Source organism: Balaenoptera musculus, chromosome 12, assembly GCF_009873245.2.
Source record: "Balaenoptera musculus isolate JJ_BM4_2016_0621 chromosome 12, mBalMus1.pri.v3, whole genome shotgun sequence".
NCBI classification, from domain to species: Eukaryota; Metazoa; Chordata; class Mammalia; order Artiodactyla; family Balaenopteridae; genus Balaenoptera; species Balaenoptera musculus.
The window spans coordinates 72,632,304-72,651,676 of NC_045796.1; the positions used below are offsets into that span (position 1 = coordinate 72,632,304).

General features: G+C 39.1%; 1 protein-coding gene across 1 annotated transcript in view; it reads left to right on the forward strand.

The window, feature by feature from the left end:
* Positions 1–19,373, forward strand: part of CEP162 (centrosomal protein 162) — a 92,423-nt gene that overhangs the window by 41,379 nt on the left and 31,671 nt on the right. Inside the window, 7 exon segments of the mRNA XM_036872160.1 lie at positions 328–589; positions 7,808–7,941; positions 8,206–8,433; positions 9,022–9,162; positions 11,367–11,479; positions 13,391–13,496; positions 18,329–18,455. Coding sequence (XP_036728055.1) covers positions 328–589; positions 7,808–7,941; positions 8,206–8,433; positions 9,022–9,162; positions 11,367–11,479; positions 13,391–13,496; positions 18,329–18,455 — 1,111 coding nt within the window.

The window sequence follows — 19,373 nt, forward strand, 5'->3', positions numbered from 1 at the left end:
GTTGCTTCCATGACCTGGCTATTGTAAATAGTGCTGCAATGAACATTGGGGTGCATGTGTCTTTTTGAATTACGGTTTTCTCTGGGTATATGCCCAGTAGTGGGATTGGCAAGCTTATTTTGTTTTATTATTTTGCTTTGTCTTACTCCTGACTTCGAAGATGTGCTTCCAAATACTAAAATTCTGATGAATTAGAGAACTTTAATATAATGATTTGCCTTCTATGAACTATGTTCTTTAGTAATCAGTATGGTTTTGCTATCTGTTAAATCTTATTTGCAACTGTAGTCGAAGTTTAAGTACTAAAGAGCTTGTACTTGTATGCAGACTTTTAGATCTCAACTCAGTTCTGGAGAAGAAGGAGCTGGAATTGGTAAACAGCTACCATACAAGAAGGCCAGAAGTGCACCTCCTTTATTTAAAAGAAAACCCCAGAGTGGATTATATGCATCAGTTAGGAGCTCAGGGTATGGCAAACCCAGTTCACCCTTCAAGACATTTTCTAATCTTGAAAAGAAAACTTCAAAGGACGTTATGAAGAGCAAAAGCTTGAGATCCATTCCTACCTCAAATCAGGCTAGGAAAAAAGGTAATCATATACTCTTTTCATGATAGAATTCTGTACATATAGTGTATTATTTTATTTTCTTTGTTCTCTACTTTCCCTGTTTCCTTCCTCCTTCCATGAACTTTCCTTATTCATAGAAAAAAATTATTCGTAAGGTACTGCATTCCATCTTTGAAAGATTCAATTCCATTGAGTTCAGGAGGTTTTTCGTCGTAAGTTCTAGGTTTTCCTGAACACGACCCAGAAAGTATGGGAAGTGAATATAAAATAGGAGAGTCAAACCCCTCCTCATCTGGTTGGCTTTGTAATATCCAAAATGTTTGCCAGAGAAGAGCTATGAATTCAGAATGCAAATGGCAACGTACAAATAAGGGTCAACCATCTGGGTATTAGTTCAGTATAGACTTGGAGAGTAAGGATGTTTTATAGATCAAAGAATGCATACTTTTATACATCACAGTGTCTCTGTTAGTTATTTCCTAATGTAGTCGCTTATCACTATATTGGCAGAAGGAAAGGGTAATTTTCCTCTTAGAAGCCCATGCAGCTAGTAAAAGAAATAGAAATGCTCAAGTCAAACCAACATCTCTGTTGCCTTAAGACTCCAGTGGGGAAGGGAGAGCAGTAGAGCCAGAAGCATTTTGTCCTTTTCTTTGTGATTAAATCGAATAGGTTACCAATTCCATCATTGTTATCTGGTGATAGTTGTCGGAGGAGAACTAACCTCACTGGAAAATTCACTTCTAGCTTAAAGTAGGGAAGTGCCTTTCCCTACTACTGTCAATTCCAGGACCACTTTGACTATATTTAAAATTCTTTCAGCGTTAAAGACTCTCTTCTTCTGTCTGTATCGGTGTGTATTCGCTGCAGCGATCTGTGTGTGTAAGATGGAGAGGCTAGGGCTGATCTGTATGAGAGTGCTGGAGTACAGCAGTGGGGGGTGGCTATTCTGGAGAGACAGGAATATGATTGTTGGCTTAATGCAAGCTTCCTTTCCTCCTGTTCTTAACCTACGGACCTCTGACCCCTTTTCCTAAGAAGTCTCTTGTGTTCTCTGATTTTCTCGTTTCTGTGGGCCATCTGCTTGTGATGTTGTCATCTACTCATTGTTAATAATTAACTGCCCATTGGATCTAGTGCTTAATGTTAAGGAAAAACACTTGGAACATTTCCCAAATCTTAGAATCATCAAGAGGAGTGTGAAAATTTTTCATTAATGTTTTAGGAGTATTCATTCTGTACTTTCGGGATCAAGAAAATGAAATTTTGTTTTTAATATTATCTACTCTATTACATGTATTTTAGATAAACTAACCACCAACATTTTTGAAGTTTACTTTATCCAGATCCATTCATATAACAAATATTTTTTGAGCACCGACCTTGGTCCAGGCAATATTAGAGGTCCTTGAGATACATTGGTAAACAAAGTAGGCAAAGGTATCTCCCTTCCCTCATTTTGTGGAACTTTCATCTGATGAGGAGAGATAGACTTTTAGCAATATGCATAATAAATCAGTAAATGATGTTATATGCTAAGGAAAACTAAAGGTAGAGCAAGAACGTCAGTGGGGGAGGTCACAGTTTTCAATAAGATAGAGTAGGCCTCATTGAGAGAGAGCCATTTGAACAAAGACTTGGAGGAGGTAAAGGAATTGGCCGTGTGGATAGCTGGGGGAAGCATATTCCAGAAAAATGAAATGACTAAATAGTGCAAAAGTCCTGAAGTAGGGAGGGATGCCTGGCATGTTCAGGGAACAGCATGGAAGCCCGTACGGCGTGGGCAGCGTGGGCAGAGAGGGTAGGAGGAGATGAGATCGGAGAGTCACGGGAGAGGCACATGTAGGCTTTTCTAGGTCATTTTAAAGACTTAGGCTTTCACTCTTAGTGTGAAAACATGAGCCACTGAAGAGTTTTGAGCATGGGAGTGATTCATCTAATTATCCTTCAGACAGATTTCTTTGGCTGATACCTTATAGACCATATATGTACAAACATATACACACACTGTAGGGGACACAGGAAGAAGCTCAGAGCCCAGTTAGAAGGTGATGTTAGGAATGCAGGCTAGAAGTGATGGGGCTGGAACCAGTGTGGCAGCAGTGGTGGTGATGAGAAGCGGTTGGGTAAGGGTATATTTAGAAGACAGAACCAAAAGTCTAAAAGATCGGTTTGGGGTTGTGAGAGAGGAGTCAAGAATGATGGCAACTGGGAGAATGAAGTTACTCTCTCGCTGGGATGGGGAAGGCTGAGGGGGAGTAGATCTGGGGGTGGAGAGAAGACCAGGAGTTCAGTTGTCGAGGTGATAGTTTTGAGATGTTTGTTCTACACACAAGTAGAGAAAACAAGGAGGCAGTTAGGTAGAAAAGTCTAGAGTTAAGAGGGTGGTGTGGACTGTAGGTTTCAGACGTTAAAGATGAATATTTTTGAAGCCATGTTTGTTTGGGTTTTTTTAATTGAAGTATAGTTGATTTACAATATTGTGTTAGTTTCAGGTGTACAGCATAGTGAAATTTTTTTTTTGCAGATTATATTCCATTATAGGTGATTACAGGATATTGGGTATAATTCTTGTTGCTTATCAATTTTATGTGTAGTAGTTTGTTAATCCCACACTCCTAGTTTGCCCCTCCCACCCCTCTCTCCCCTTGGTAACCACAAGTTTGTTTTCTATGTCTATGAGTCTTTCTGTTTTGTATATACATTCATTTGTATTATTTTCTAGGTTCCACATAGAAGTTATATATAGTATTTGTCTTTCTCTGTCTGACTTAACTTCACTAAGCATAATGTTCTCTGAAACTGATGAAGATTATCAAAAGAGCATATCTAGAGAAGAAAGAACCAGGGCCTGAACCCTGGGCATGCTAACCTTAAGAGGTCAGGAGGAAGAGGAGTAACCTGCAAAGAAGACAGAGTAAGGCTGGAGGAAACCTGAGTATGTGGGATCCTGAAAGCCAAGTGAAGACAGTGTATAAAGGAGAATTGATCTGCTCTATCAGTTGCTGCTGAGGGATAAAGAAAGATGGGGACTGACAGCTGGCCTTTGGGTTTAGCAAAAAGGAAGCCATCAGTATTGGACAAGCAGTTTCCGTGGATATGTGGCTGTGAAAGGCAAATTGAGTGGGATTAGGAGGAGTGGAGTTGGATACTTTGAGTTCTAGACCACCCTGGAGGAAAGGGTGTAAAAGGTAGGAAGAAAAAAATGGGGCAGTAGCTGGCATGGAAGTGGAGTTAGGAGAAGCCTTTTATTTTGCTTTGTTTTGTTTTAATGGGAGAAATAATAGTTATGAATGAATAATAGTTTGTTTATGCATTTTGGAAAGATGCAGTGGACAGGAAGAAATGCATGATGGAGGGGAGAATTGCTAGAGCAGTGTCCTTGAGTAGAGGAGCTGGCTTGGGATCCAGTGCACATGGGAAGGGTTGGCTTCAGAGAGGACCATGGACAGTTCGCCTGTGGGCAAGCAGATAGGAAGGGGGAAGATGTGGGTACAGACTGGTGGGTGGGTAGAAGTGGTGAGAGGTTGCTTCCATTTTCTCTGAGAAGTAAAGTACAATGTGATCAGGTGGCAGTGAAGTTGGGGCAGGGGTGTTGGAGGAGGGAAGATGTGAAAAGGCAATCCTGGAGGGTTAGACTGCAGCAGGAAGCGTCGGCGTGCAGTTAGTGACCATGAGTGTAAGTTGAGACCAGACAGAGTGTGTGTGTGTGTGCGTGTGTATTTGTATATGTGTGTGCACAGCCACATTCTACTGCATGATTGCAGGTGTTGGGTAGTTGTATAGTTGGGTTTATCAAGAGGCGTGGCTTTTGCCAAATGAGTACAGTGAACTGAGAGAGGAGCAAGAAGGGAGAGACCAACGTATGTGGAATGTAAGTTGATTCATGAAGGAAGAAAAGACATCGGGGGGGTGATACAGCATGACACAGGCAGGACCACAAAGTGAGTCCCAGGGGGGCCCAAGGATTGTGGGAATCCAGGTGGAAGGAAGGATTGATGGAGAGTAAATGAGTTACTGGTGATAGAAAAAGATCTAGAGCGCCAGTGGGAGAGAGCAGCTGGGGCGGAGAGGCACGTATATACAGGGGTTGAAAGGATCTCCTGTGCGTGTATGGAAATTACTGAGAGTGAAGACAAGTAATGTCATGGGGTGGGAAGGAAACGAGGGGGTTGGTATAGAGGTTGATAGATGAAAGTAATATTTTTATGGATATTTTTCCCTATTTCACAATTTCATAGTGCTTATGACTACCAAAATAAAAAAAACACATCAGTAAAATTCATATTAAAGTACAATGGTAAACTATGACTGTCTATTTTTATACTGAGCTACTTTTTCTCATTAGACTATCCATTAAGTATGATTTTTTAATCTCTTGTCTTTTTATTGGAAAATTGCCCAGAGTGACTTTAGTTTCATTTCCAAAGAACTGGAATTCCTTTGGGGTGGTGGTTACTTGTCACAGGCTGGGTCTCCAAGAAGCAGACCCTGAGGCAGAGTTGAGTGTCCAGAAAGTCTAGAGACTGTGCTTGGGATCCACATTGGGTATGATGAAGAAGAAGCCCAATGACTGGGGCTTATGCAGTTAGAAGGCTTCTTTTTTTCACGTAACCAAGAAACCAGGGCTCGTCAGTTCATAGCTGGTGCAACTGTGCAAGGACCCTTCTTTCCTGCTGCAAAATCCTTAGTCAGTGACTTTTGTCTTCCTTGTCACAAGATGGCTACACAAACTCCAGGCCTGTCAGGAGGAGAGGTGAAAGGTAAAAGGTCCCTGCCTGTTAACTCAGCAGCTTTTTAATCAGAAAAGCGGTCACTTTCTTGGAAGTGCCATGTAGGAAACTTTTGCTTTCATCTTATTGGCCAGAACTTTGATCCTGTGTTTCCTTCCCACCCCTCTCCCCAGTTGCATGGAGTCCAGGGGGATGGGTGTTTTTAACTGGCACACTGCTGCCCAGGGCAAAATTAGGTTTCTGTTAATAGGGAGGAAAAGGAGATTGGCAGCTAGTGGTGTCTGCATGTGGTGGTTTTCCTTTTTATTCTAAATTAATTTTCTTGGGCTATTGCCTCTTATATTTTTATCTTTAGACTAATACGTTTACTGTCACAAAAGGAATAGTTGCTCATTATTTAAATTAAAAAAACACAGAGAAGTAAAAAGAAAGCAATAATTATCCAGAAACAACTGAGGTCACACTGGGTGAGCCTCTTTCCATGCTTGTATGTATGTCCTTGTCCAGATCGAAGGAAGCGGGGATGGGAGCTGGAAGGAAGGAGACAGGCAGGACAAACAGACAAAGCATTTTATAAGAACAGGTCACGCTTCATAAGTTCTTTTTAAATAAAGTATTAGATTTAGTTTTACTTAAATCTGTCAGACGAGAAAGAAACTTCATCCTAAGAAATATTACATCTCAAAAGATCCCTTTAAGAAAATAGACTGTGAAAACCTCTGAAAGGTTGCCAAAACCATGTTGTTGTTTTTACCTACATTTTATACATTATCAGTTTTCCCTTCTATGAAATATGAGGTAGTAAAACCCCCAGTCACATGCCTGCTACCCATTTTTGTTGGATTTATTTTTACTTGTTCAGGATATATTTATTTTATTCTCTCCAGCGACTGTAATTCTCCTCAACTTTTGAATGAGGGTCTTGGTTCTGGCTATGAAAGGGCCAGAATGCTTTTCACCAGTCCCTTATCCATCGCTACTCCATTCTGGAATTATTTTGGTTGGTTTCTTATTTGACTGAATTTTCTTAATCCATTGTTTTTTCAAGAAGGGTTCATGGGTTCCAAATTCTGCAGTGTTTTTTCACGTTTGAATTTTATATCCAAGCAAATTTTCTTTCAGGTATAAAGGGAAAAGATACTGTCCATGTACTATTATTGAAAATAATTACTTAGAGAAACCAAAATTAAGAACCTAGGAAGGGAGAATTGTGGTATAAAAGCACTGGCTGACTGCAGCTTGAGCAAGAACCACCTGCCACTCTTGGCCACCACGTCCTAGGGAGAATCACAGTGCTAGCAGAGTCACACGCCATTCGTTGGCCATGTTGATGCACCTCCAGTGACTTGGAAGGAGTAATGCCTGCTTTCACAGTGATTCAGACAGTTCCTTTATGAACACTTTAAGAAACTTCTCTAGAAAAACCTTCCACATCAAACAATCCATTAGGAAACTTCTCTAGAAAAACCTTCCACATCAAACAATCCAATTAAATATGATTACTACTCTATAAGGAAAATCCTGCGTGCCCGGAAGAGATTAGAAGGAAATCTCGGGCTGAAGTACTATTGGGGACGTGTTTCTTCTTTTGACTTTGCTGTATTTTCCAAATCTTTTAATGACCATGTATTTCACTTTAATGAAAAAGTAAACTCTGCATTTGAAAAGTTAGCATCTTGAAGAAATTATATTAAAAAGACAGATTTCGAATGCTTCATTTACATCTAAGGCAATCAAATAAATATTTACTCAGTGTGACGTTCAGAATCTGTAATAATTGAACATGGGCCTCAAGATCTCTTCTAGGTATTTCCCTTAAATGTTTATTTTTATTATTAACTGAATAACTTACTGGCCTTAGAATTGTTTCCACTGTTTGAGGATTTATGAGGTACCTTTTAAAAGCTGAAAATCTGACCAGAATATATATACATTAATCACATTTTTTCTAATTTAATAAACAGGGTATTATAGCAGTATTATCATTTCATTTTTTAATCATATTTAAACTACTTGTTATAAAGTTTCCATGTAATCTATATTATTCCAGTGATACTATATCTTGATATACATTACTTATAAAAAATGTGCTCTGAAAGCACACTTAATCTGAAGTAAAATGCTTCATAAAGTTATCAGCTGCTCTTTGATTCATGGTTTAGATATTTTTGTTACTGCTGTGAACATTTGACAGAATAATTATTGAAAAATAATAAAACCTGAAATTATCCCAGTCTACATTCTCCTCACGTTTATTTAGCTCCAGTTGCCATTTGACGTGAATCTTGTGTCCTTAGCCTTCTGTGTCAAATTGAGCAGAATGTTGATTATGGGCAGGAGTTGGGAGTGCAGTGAAACAGCTGCGTGGCAGGCATCAGCCTGCTTTGTGATCCTCGTTTGTCTTCGTGTTCTCATTGTATTAGTACTTACTGTTACATAATTGCTGAATACACACTCAACTTAGTTTGTATTTGTGGTGCTTTTATCCATTGTTTACAATCTTTAGAAATCTTCTCTGGAACAAGACTCATCAGGCCTGCAGCTTTGGGTAAACCGGCACCCCAAACTGAAAGTTGCCTGGCGACTCCTAAGAAGTCTGAAGGTACCACAGAAGCTGATTCCTGTGCTCAGGTTCAGAATGTAGGTATTGAATTTCAAAATAATATTCATAATGTTTTTATGTTCTATAATTATATATTGAAACTAAATTATAAATAATGAAATATATGTAATTTCTTTTATGTTGACTGATATTCTTGTCACACAAGAATTTATTGATCTTATACAGTAGAACGTTGTTAACCGTGTCATTTTTATTCTTTGTGGGGTTTTTTTCCCCTAACCACCTGTGTTCAAATCTAATATTATAACTCTACATAGTGAAGTAATGCTTTTCCTTTAAAGGATTCTTCAGGATACCATGGTGGGAACAAGGAGACAGAATTGATTATGCTTAAAAGAGTTCAGGAAGCAGAGGAAAAATGGAGGGGTGCCCAAGCCCTAATTGAGCAAATTAAAGTCACATTCTCAGAAAAGGAGAGAGAGCTGGAAAATAAGATGGAGGAACTAAAGAGACAACAGGAAAAGGAACTCTTCAGACTGAATCAAGACAATTATATTCTACAAGCCAAGGTACTAGACACATTGTCCTTTTTCTCCTTTTATTTAATTAAAAAAGAACTGGTACTCCCCGCTAAATGCATTGTAATTTCCTTGTCCCTGGGGCTGCTTCACTTGATATATTTGCTGTATAAAACATGAGCATAAAAACAAAACAAAACAAAACAAAAAGCAAAACAAAACAAAAAAAACATGAGCATGGTTCCTGAGAGTGCCTCCTTACAGAAGAGCCTACATGGAACCCCTGGGGGGGGAAATTGAAATTGAAATTGGCTCATTTTGATAGTTTTCTTGTAAGCAGTCCTTTTTGAAAACAAATCCCTTGGTTCACTGTGACCTTCATGGAAGACAGAGTTTCAGAAAGAAAGCTATGGAAGGTCTAGATTCAGAAAGCGACACTGTGTGGCATTTCTGAGTTACTTCCATCATCAGAACTATCAGCACAAAGCACACTGAAGTGGTTTAACTGTAGTTAGTGTTACGATAATTCCACTGTGGTTATAAGGCAGTCTTAGGTTTATGTACCTCGAATTTTCTGTTATTCTTGCTCACTGTATCGTTTCCTTCTCCAAATAAAACAATACCTGCATGTTCTCAAAGTTAAGTGACTTTGAAGAATCAAACAAAAAACAAAGGTGGTTGCATTTTGGAGAAACAGCTGATCCTGTCACTGAAGAAAAATTGAAGCAAATCCAAAAAGAAATAGAAGAACAAGAGACGCTTCTTCAAGGATATCAACAGGTATGGCTTTTCAGCACATAGTGAGTTTGTCTTGAGATTCTTTGATTATAAAAATAAGGCATTTTGGGGCTTCCCTGGTGGCGCAGTGGTTGAGAATCTGCCTGCCAATGCAGGGGACACGGGTTCGAGCCCTGGTCTGGGAAGATCCCACATGCCGCGGAGCAACTAGACCCGTGAGCCACAATTACTGAGCCTGCACGTCTGGAGCCTGTGCTCTGCAACAAGAGAGGCCACGATAATGAGAGGCCCGCACACCGCGATGAACAGTGGCCCCCGCTTGCCGCAGCTAGAGAAAGCCCTCGCACAGAAATGAAGACCCAACACAGCCATAAATAAATAAATAAATAAATAAAAATTTAAATAAAAATAAAAATAAGGCGTTTAAAAATATTTCTGTGTCCATTTAACAGGTAATGGGAATTCTGGCAATGCGAGGAAGTAATAATTTGACTAGTCTGTACATTACTCATAGGCAGAATTAAAGTGGTTAAGGGCATGGGTTCTGGATTCAAAAAATCTGGTTTTAGACTTTGCTTCACTACCTGCTCTGCAGCCTTAGGCAGATTATTTCACCTCTCAGCCAGTTTTCTCATCTGTGAAGTGGGAATGAGGATAATAGTACCTGTCTCATAAGGTGGTTGTGAAATTAAAATAAGACAGTGCAGATCAACCAATTCTTGCCTTCCACACAGTAACCAGTTACTGCACGTTGCCTGTTACTAATTGTAATAGCCGTATTTCCTTAGAAACTGTCCTCTTTTTCTTTAATTTTCTATAATGTTTTCAGTAGATAATATTGGCTAGTTTTGATATTATATCAAAATATATAAATATATTTATATATTTATATATATATAAGTTTATATAAATATAAATATATATAAATATATGAGAAATATAAATCTGAAATCAATTGCCAATGCCCTGAGAGTGAAAAACAATTGAATTAAATGGGAGAAAATGAGTGTGTCCTATAGAAGCCATACATTTGTTCTCTGGGATGATGGAGTGTTGGTGGTGTTGACCTGACAGTCAGCCAGGGCAGGTTTGGTGATCCCCAGAATGAGACTTGACTTAGTTTCTTTCCCATCACTCCTTTTTCTTAACTTCCCTCCCCTTCTTCTTCTGTCTCATTACCTTTTTCTTTTATGACAACAATAGCCTAAGCATCCAACTTACCGATAACAAGCATTTTCATTCCAGGGACATCCAGAGAAAGCATCACCACATCAGAGATTACAGCTTTTGCTGTAAATGAAGTTGTACTGATTTTGCAGGACACCCCACCATAGAGTTAGTGAGAACTGTCCAGAACCCTTTCCTGCCATTCTGAGCTTGCTGTATAGAACATGGGTTTTAAGGGGGATTTCACAGACCTATGAGTATGCCAACCACCCACTCTCACAAAGATAATACAAAATTTATGTGTCTGTGTATGTATGTATTTTTCTGAGTTTCATTAATTCTGCAGATAATCAAGCACAGACTGTGTGCCAGGCACTAGGCCAGACATGGTGAGACAGTTCATAGTTTTCATTAGATCCTCAAAGGTCAGTGGTTTTCATCAGATTCTTGATTTTAAAGAGGTTAATAAGCCAGAGCATCTAAGCACAGATGGGTACTTTCTCCCCCTGATCTCACTATTTGAGTCCCCCTTCACCTCAAGTCAGGTGCTGTACTGGGTCTAGTCTCTGCTCTGCTCCGTCCTGATCTTCCACAAACACCCAGTCTCTAACTCCCTGCTCACAGAAAGTTCCAGAAACAAACATGGGTACCCACCGTGGGTACATCCAATTACCTCACGGCAGAAAGACGGGGCAAAAACAGAAAAAAAGAAGGTGCAAACAGTCCCACTGGCCTTTCCATCCCTGGTGCATGAAGTCAGGATGTGGTTATTCCTGCAGTCTCTCCCCCATTTACTCCTGTGAAATGCAGTACATTATACCGACAGGCTCTTTGGTTTTGGGAATTTTTTTGCAACTTTTTTTTCAAGTAAGCATTTTGAGCATTTTAGAAAGAATTGTTTTCAAATAACAGATTTTCTTAGACAAATCAAAGAGTTTGAAAAAGATTTTACTTACTCAAAAACTGAAGAAATTTAAAAGCTTTTAAAAATGTTTAAAGAATGTATCTTTTAGAAGCAGATATACTTATGTAAGTACTACTGATTTTTAACTAAAACATAATTTTCCGTTTATAAAAAGGAAAACGAAAAATTGTATAATCAAGTGAAAGATCTCCAAGAACAAAACAAGAAAAATGAGGAGCGAATGTTCAAGGAAAACCAGAGTTTATTCAGCGAGTTAGCTGCCTTAAAGTAAGTCCTTTTAAAATTCTTAAAATCAAATATACATGGCCTATTTCTAAGGATTTTATTGTTATATTAATAAAACATTTAGTATACTTAGAAATTTTTAAAAATTGTACACTGATTTACAGTTTTGTAACTTTTGCATATTTAATATTCAGTGGAATTTCTCTCGGTGTTAGATGACTAGTACATACTTCAGTATTTTCAGTATATTCGTATTTGAGTTTGACATCAATTTCAGGAAATTGAATATTCCTTTTAAGCCTGAGATACTTGGGTAATACATCTTAGTAATAATGCTGTTAGTAATAATAGTAAAAGGAAAATACAGTATTATTTACTATCTTAGGTCAGGTTCCATACAAGTAGAGCCTGAGATGGGGATCCTCGTGGAGGTGATTTCCCGGAGGATAACTCCCAGGAGAAGGGGAGCAAGAGAAGCGAGATGGGGGCGGGTAGCAGGGGGGAAGGTAAGTAAGAATGTGGTCTCAGCTGGAGGCTGGCTTCATTCTGCTCTCGCCAGGAGGCTCAGGAGAACAGATTGCATTGCAGAGTTGGCCCCTACTTGAGGCAAGTGGGGGGCAGCCTTTTGTACCCCCGAAGGCAGCCAGTCACTGGCTGAGGTGGGCCCCAGGAAGCGAGTGGGGGTATCCTCTGGGCCAGGGGGGCAGGGGTTGCTATTTGGCAAGGGCATTTCTCCAGAGAAGGAGAACCTGCGAGTTATTACAACCAGCGCTCACCGTGGCAGGCTGACGGAGCACCAGCACCCACTTAAGAATCAGTCATACTTCAGACTGTAAGGTCTTTGGGATTGTTAATACATCTGTCTTTAACACACTAAGTGAAAGAGCTGAACCAACAAATGTGGGCAAGCTAGGGTACTGTCTTCTTTTGGGAAATGACTGCCAGCTATGCATCATTTCACCTAAACACCTAAAACCTCAAATAGGACCGCTATCAGAAGAAATTTCTTTGGCTATGAATGTCATGTATGTTTTGTTTATTTACATACTTCTTCCATTTTTTTGGTAAGGTAACTTAGGGCATATGAGGCAGGGCTGCTGTTAGCTCACACTCATCTTTCGTGCAAAATAGAAAAAAGCATATCTTGTAGCAGACAAAGCTGGAAAGTACACAGGTTGGCAAGTGAGGGCACTTTTGTGTAAATTAGGAGGGGAAAAATGCCCCTTTCTCCTGGTAAGTGTGACCCCAAGCCAAGGCTGATAATCTGCACAGTTCTGAGGCATGAAGGCATTTACATCTGCTTTCTTCCCAGATGCTTCAATAAAGTATTTTAAAATTTCATTTCTGATAATGTTGCCTGGCTTTTAAAAGAGAAGATCTATTCCAGGATCCAAACCTGAAGCTCTAAATGAATTTTCACAATGGAATAAATGGTTTCTTTAGAAAGTAGGGTTAGATGATCATATGTGTACTCCTAAACTTGTATAATATCTCTGGAAAAAAACAGAAAAATTGATTCTAAGGTACCAGTAGTAGACTGTGTTTGCTTTTGTTTGTTAGTTTCCGTGGGTATGATTGGCAATTTGTGTTTCTCAGAAAGGAGTCTAGAATGATGTGACAAGGAGTACAGAACACCACAGGGGAAATGCAGCAAGTCTTTCCGGGAGATTGATTTTTTTTTCCTGAGAATTGGCAGGAAATATTTTTATATTACAAACAAACCAGTACTCTTAGGGTTTCGGTTCTTTTAGATTATACATAAAAATTTCACATGAAGTATACTTCTCTTTTAGTATTTCAGTATTGTAATCTTTAGTTTAAATAAACTTTCTCTTCAATGCCTCACATAGTTTCAACGTGCAAAGTGTTTTTAATTTTTAAGAATTGAATATTTTGTATTGAAAGGAGTACCTTTTAAAAATATATGTATTTTTTATTTTCAAAATAAATCAGAGAACAGGTGCATAAAAGTCGTTTCCTGTCTCAAGTAGTTGAAGATTCAGAGCCCACCAGAAACCAGAATTTTACAGATCTGTTAGCAGAACTAAGGGTGGCACAGGTAAGTTGCATAAGGATTTTAACCATTAGCGATAGGAAAGATTGTTATAAAAATCTCAACATGTGTAAAAAAAAAAAAAATCTGCTTTTGTAATTTATGAATAAATAAAATCTGCTTATAAATTTCATACCAGTTAAAAGTTAGGAAATATCTAAGGTTAGCACTGGGACACGTGTGACCTTACTATAGAGGAGACAATGTGATGCTGGTTTTAGATGGCATCCTCTTTATAATCCAACCTCTCATCAGGCATTTATCACGTGGAGCCATGTTGGAGGCATAACCTTATTTAGGGCATGTATACCTAACTTCAAATTCCTCATTGGAAATGTACGGCTAAAATAGGAAAATAATTTGAAGATAATCATTCACCTTAAAAAGTTAGTTGGCTTTTCCTCTGTCTACCCAAGCGGACTGTGCACTTCTAGGGGGCGGAGACTATATCTGCAAATATGTGTGTCTGATGTGCCTAACAGAGAGGTGAAATGCAATAGCTACTGTATAACTTTTTTCTTTATTTGTATTGAATTGTTATAAAGAATATGGCCTAGAATTTTCTAAAGCAGTATTTATCAATAGGAGAAGTTTGGGGATTTAGGGCAGATTAATTCTGTCTTAAGCAGAACAGTTCTATGCATTGCATGATTTTTATCACTCCTGTCACCAGGAACTATGCTCATAGCACCCACCAGTCGCTGCAACACTCAGAACCACTGCCACGTTTCCAGACATCTCCTGTGGGAGGGCAGTCAACTCTCCCTACTCCCTCCCATTAAGAACCATAGCACTAAACTAAAGTCCTTCCAATCTATTTGAATGATTACATAAATTAGAAAAATTCCAATTACATATCACTTTTTAATTAGAAATTTATTATATAAAGTTAGGTTATATAGCACTTTAAACATGCCTTAGTTCAATAATTGATGCTTAACAGACTTGTATATAAAATACAGCTTCAAATATGAATCCATTAGAGAACTTTCTTAAGATGCATGTATGTATAGAATGATTAGATAGGTAGACAGATAAGTAGAAAGAAGGAATAAGTGATTGGACACCCGCACTTATCAGTGGGCCTCAAAAACTAGCAAGTTAGGAGAGCAATTAACATTGCTGAAGTTTATGAAGGCTTGGGAAAACATGGTAAGGTTTCAAGCACGGCATTAGCTTCATTTGAAGGCTGTTATTAGTGACCTTTTAAAAGTGCTACTTTGAACACATTTTTTTCTGACAAACGGGAAGCTAAAACTGCCACTGAAATCACTGGAAAATGCTGGCTAAAATGTAAGAAACATCTTGTAAATGCATAACCCAGCTCTCAAGAAAGTAAGGGGAATCTCTAGGGGTCAGAAATGAACAGGGATACAAACCTAGCAGTAAGCATTTCTCCTAGGCTGCCAGTTCAGTAACCACGAGCCTTGAGCTTTAACAACAAAGTAGAGATAGGACCCCAGGACTTCAAAGGGCCACATCCTTCAGTAAAACAGTGGTCTATGAAAAAACCCACCCACCTTCAGAAGGGGCTGAAATATCAAGAAAGCTTATCTGTCTTAACTTGATTTCTATATAGACAGGGGGAAAAAAAATCTCTGCTCAGTGTCTTACTAGTTGTTCAGTATAAATGTCATCCCTACTGCCTTCATTTGTGTTTTAGTATTTGAATTGACACTACTTTCAAGGGTTGGTCATAATCAAACTGGAAAAAAAAATAGCATAAAAGGGGGTCCTGAGTCAGTGATCATCTTTAGTGTGTCTATAAGAAACACATGCAAAACACTCTTAGGGGTATCCATCCTTAACCCAGCTCACATGGTATTCCTTCAGATAAAATGAAGCATGCTGATGGTATGCTCAGAATGCAGAATTACAAAACCCAGGGAAACAACCCACCGTGAGCAGGCATGGGATGATTTAATAAACAGCAGGATTAGAACTCCAATCAAATTAATGAGTAGACTATGAAATAAATAGACTTTAAATGATTTAATATACAAAATAAGTGAGAAATTCAGTGTGAGGAAAGAACAAAACAGACTAGGCAAATTCAGAGAAAAATAAACAGAATAAGTAGAAAAATTAAATAGATCATACATAACTAAGAAGAAATTGGTAAACTGGAAGATAGATCTAAGGAGCTTAGAGTGAAACACAAAAAAATAGAGAAATGAAAAATATCAGAAATGTGAGATACTCTAGTATGTAATTAAATTTTTTTTTAAAGTAAAGGCTAAGAAATGTCTAGAAATTATAAAAGAGATGAATTCTCAAATTCAGGAAATACAGTGAGTCTTGCTCAGGATACATAATTTAAAATCTGCATCTAAACCCATCATGGTGAAAGTACCAAAGGCAGGGAACACCTTAAAAGAAATCAGAAAGGTACTTCCCTGGTGTCTCAGCAGTTAAAAATTCACCTGCCACTGCAGGGGACACGGGTTTGATCCCTGGTCCGGGAAAATCCCACATGCCGCAGAGCAACTAAGCCCGTGCACCAAAACTACTGAAGCCCGCGCACCTAGAGCCCATGCTCCGCAACAAGAGAAGCCACCACAGTGAGAAGCCCGCGCACCACAACGAAGAGGAGCTTCTTCTCACCGCAACTAGAGAAAGCCTGTGTGCAGCAACGAAGACCCAATGCAGCCAAAAAAAAAAATCAAAAAAAAAAATCAAAAAAAGTGTTAAAAATTATTTAGAGTTGTATTTATTTGTGCAAATATTGAAAGATGGAATGTCATGCGTTAATTTTCATTCACTTTGGTTTTCTGAGTTTAAATAGTTTTAGATCAAAAAATTCATACTGAGATAAATCTGTAATATAATACTCATTTCAAACCTACTTATGTATAGTCTAATTTGTACCTTAAAAATTAATACCAATTAGTGTAGTCTCAAAATGTGAATTGTTTTTTTGTAAACTATGGATGGACACATACTAAAAGCGAAGGTCCTGAGCCCTGTCCTTCTAGATTCCCAGGGTGGAGAGGAGGTTGAGGCTGACTGCAGTTCGGCCAGTCAGTCAGGCAGACATCCTGGAGTTGGAAAAACAGTAGGTAAACAAGACAGACATGGGCCTTGCTCACTAGGAACCTATATTCTACCAGGGAAGACAGATAATAAGTAAACATGAAATAGTTACAAATAGAGGTAAGTTCTTTGAGGAAAATAAGAATAGAGACTAACGGTAGGCAGGGCAGGGGTAAGGCAGCCGTCAGCCGTGTGGGCAAGGAGGTGCCCTCTGAGAAAGTGGTGTCTGCATCAAGAGTGGAGGCGAAGCAGCAGCTCACCGTGCAAAGACCGAGCCTTCCAGCCAAGGGGAAGCACAGGCCCTGAGTCAGGATTGGGCTTGGTACCTTCCAGAAGCAGAGGCACCTGAGGCGGAAGTGGGTAAGGACAAGAGTGATGGAAGAAAAAGTCGGAGAGACAGGCAGAGGCCTCTGAGTGTCCACACAGTAGGTTCTTGTAGACACTCAATGCTCTCCTGAAAAGACATCTGCAGAAGATCACACAGAAGATGAAACAATGAAATGATACAGCTAGAACCACGATTATTCAAGCCCTTATGAATGGATTTATTTTCTTCATAAGACTGGATTTTAGATTCTAAGGTAGTGTGATAGAAAGTTTCTAAGAATTTTTATTTTGAAAATAAAATATACCAACTGTGCCCCAGGAGTTTATTCAGCAGTTATGAGTTCAGTTCAGTATACAGTTATTGAGTACCTGCCATGTGCTTGGTGCCATAAAGTAAACAAGTAGTAAAATCAGTCTTGGTCCCCAAAGAGCTTTCAGCCTAATAAAGAGAAAAGGCTTGTACGCAAATAAGTGTCGTATGAAACAAAGTAGTAAATGCTATGCTAGAGGTACACTGCAAGTTTGTGGTAATGCTGGGGCAGGGATTATCAGGAATAGCCTCATTTGAACTATGCTTTGAAGGATAAGCATGACTTTGGCAAGGCGAGGAATGAGGGCAGTTGAGAGAGTGCGGCCTGTGAGCACATTGAGAATTTAACTTTTTTTAAATGTGCCAAGCAGTTTTTTGCATTTGTGATATAGGGATGAGCAAAGTAAAGTTCTGCTTTCAAGTAAATGTCTATGTCAGGCGGTGATGAGTGTGTGAGAAGAAGAAAAAGCAGCACACCTGGGGGCCAGGATGAGGGTTGCTGTTTTAGAGTGATCAGGGAAGGCCTTCCTGGGGCCTCGTTTGAACAGAAATCCTGATAAAGTGAAGGAATAAACCACTTGGCTATGTGAGGGCAGAGGAGACAGTAAGTGCAAAAACACTGTGGGGTTGGAACGTGCTGGGCGGGTTCAAAGAACAGCCACGAGGGCGCTGCAGCTGGCGTGGAGCGTGAGGGGGAAATTTGCAGGCGATACGTCAGAGGAGCGGGCACGACTGGGTTCTGTGACACTGAAGGTCATGGTAAGGACTCTGGGCTTCCCCCAAGAAGGGTGGGAGCCACCAGAGAGCTTCAGACAGAAGACTGACATTAACTGACTCTTGAAGACAGTTCCTCTGGCTACTGTGAGGAGAAAAGTCTGTAGGTGCTGAGAGTGGAAGAGGCAGACTGGCTAGGAGGGTATTGCAGTAAGCCAGGAGAAGTGAGAACGGCGGAGTGGAAGGGCTTGGAAGCTGTGCTGAGTTAGGTGATTAGAACTGATTCTAGTAGGCTCTGGGGAGCTCTTGATCGTTTGGAGGGGAATGGAGATAAGATCAAGCTAAAATTTAGAAAAATAATTAGCAGTGTTTATGATGACGTGGGTGAAAGAGACTCTACCACAATTTATTGTGGTTGGAAGTAATTTGCTTTTGTATTTTTATGAATATCAAGAAAGAAAAAAACAGTTTATTGGAAGACATCAAAAGACTGAAGCAGGACAAACAGGCTCTTGAAGTAGACTTGGAAAAAGTGAAGAAAGAGAGAGACCAAGCCAAAGACCAGATTGCTTATGCCACAGGTAAAAGTCTGAGCTGAAACGGTTTACCTTTATACTCCTAACTGTTCTAATCTTGAGTTAAGTAATAGCAATTGGATAGTATAATTAAAATGCTATTCCTTGAAGTGTATTGTAATTTTAGAAACTTTAAAAAATTAGTGAATAGGTATGTGCATTTGATTGGTTTTAGCAGCAATAATTGCGAGACCAAAGAAAGTCACAGATTGTTTTGAATTCATGGCATTGTAAGCTTAGTTGTTTACAGTCATCCCAGCTAAACTGTGACTTTACAGGGCACAGGCTCCCTTTTTATCCCTGGGTCTGAAACATAAGCTCTCAAGTATTTACCAAGTGAACAAATGTTTGTAGAAACTATGTTTGTAGAAACACAAGGATGGATATGGTATACCCCACCTGGGAATGCAGAAGGAGAGTAAGATAAAGTTTAATATTAAAAAAATTAGAAATAAACATGAGGGTGCTAATAAGGGTTTCAGAGAGGAATGGCATTTGAGGGTCCTGACAGATGGAGAGATTCAGGAGTAAACGAATGGAGGGGGCCGCTCAAGAGTGTTTCCTGAGCGTGTTTTTGGATACACCTGTGGATTGCGGCTTAGGATGGCAGAACACAGGGCTAGAAAGGTTGGTCAGAGAACCCCTTGTTTGCCAAAGTAAGGATCTTTCCTCTGTGATATTATGATCTTCAGTGTAAGATGTGTATAGTAAAATCCACTTACTGTTTGTAAGAAATTTACTTTCCTCATCTGTAAAATAGAATAACAACAATAGTTCCCATCATATGTTTGTTGTATTAAATAAAATCTTACATGGGAAGCACTCTCTAATGTTTGTCATTGTTACTTTTTACTATAATAATAATATAATTATAGGAATTCTTCATTTTTATTATCTCCTGAATCCAACGTTTATTTTCATAGA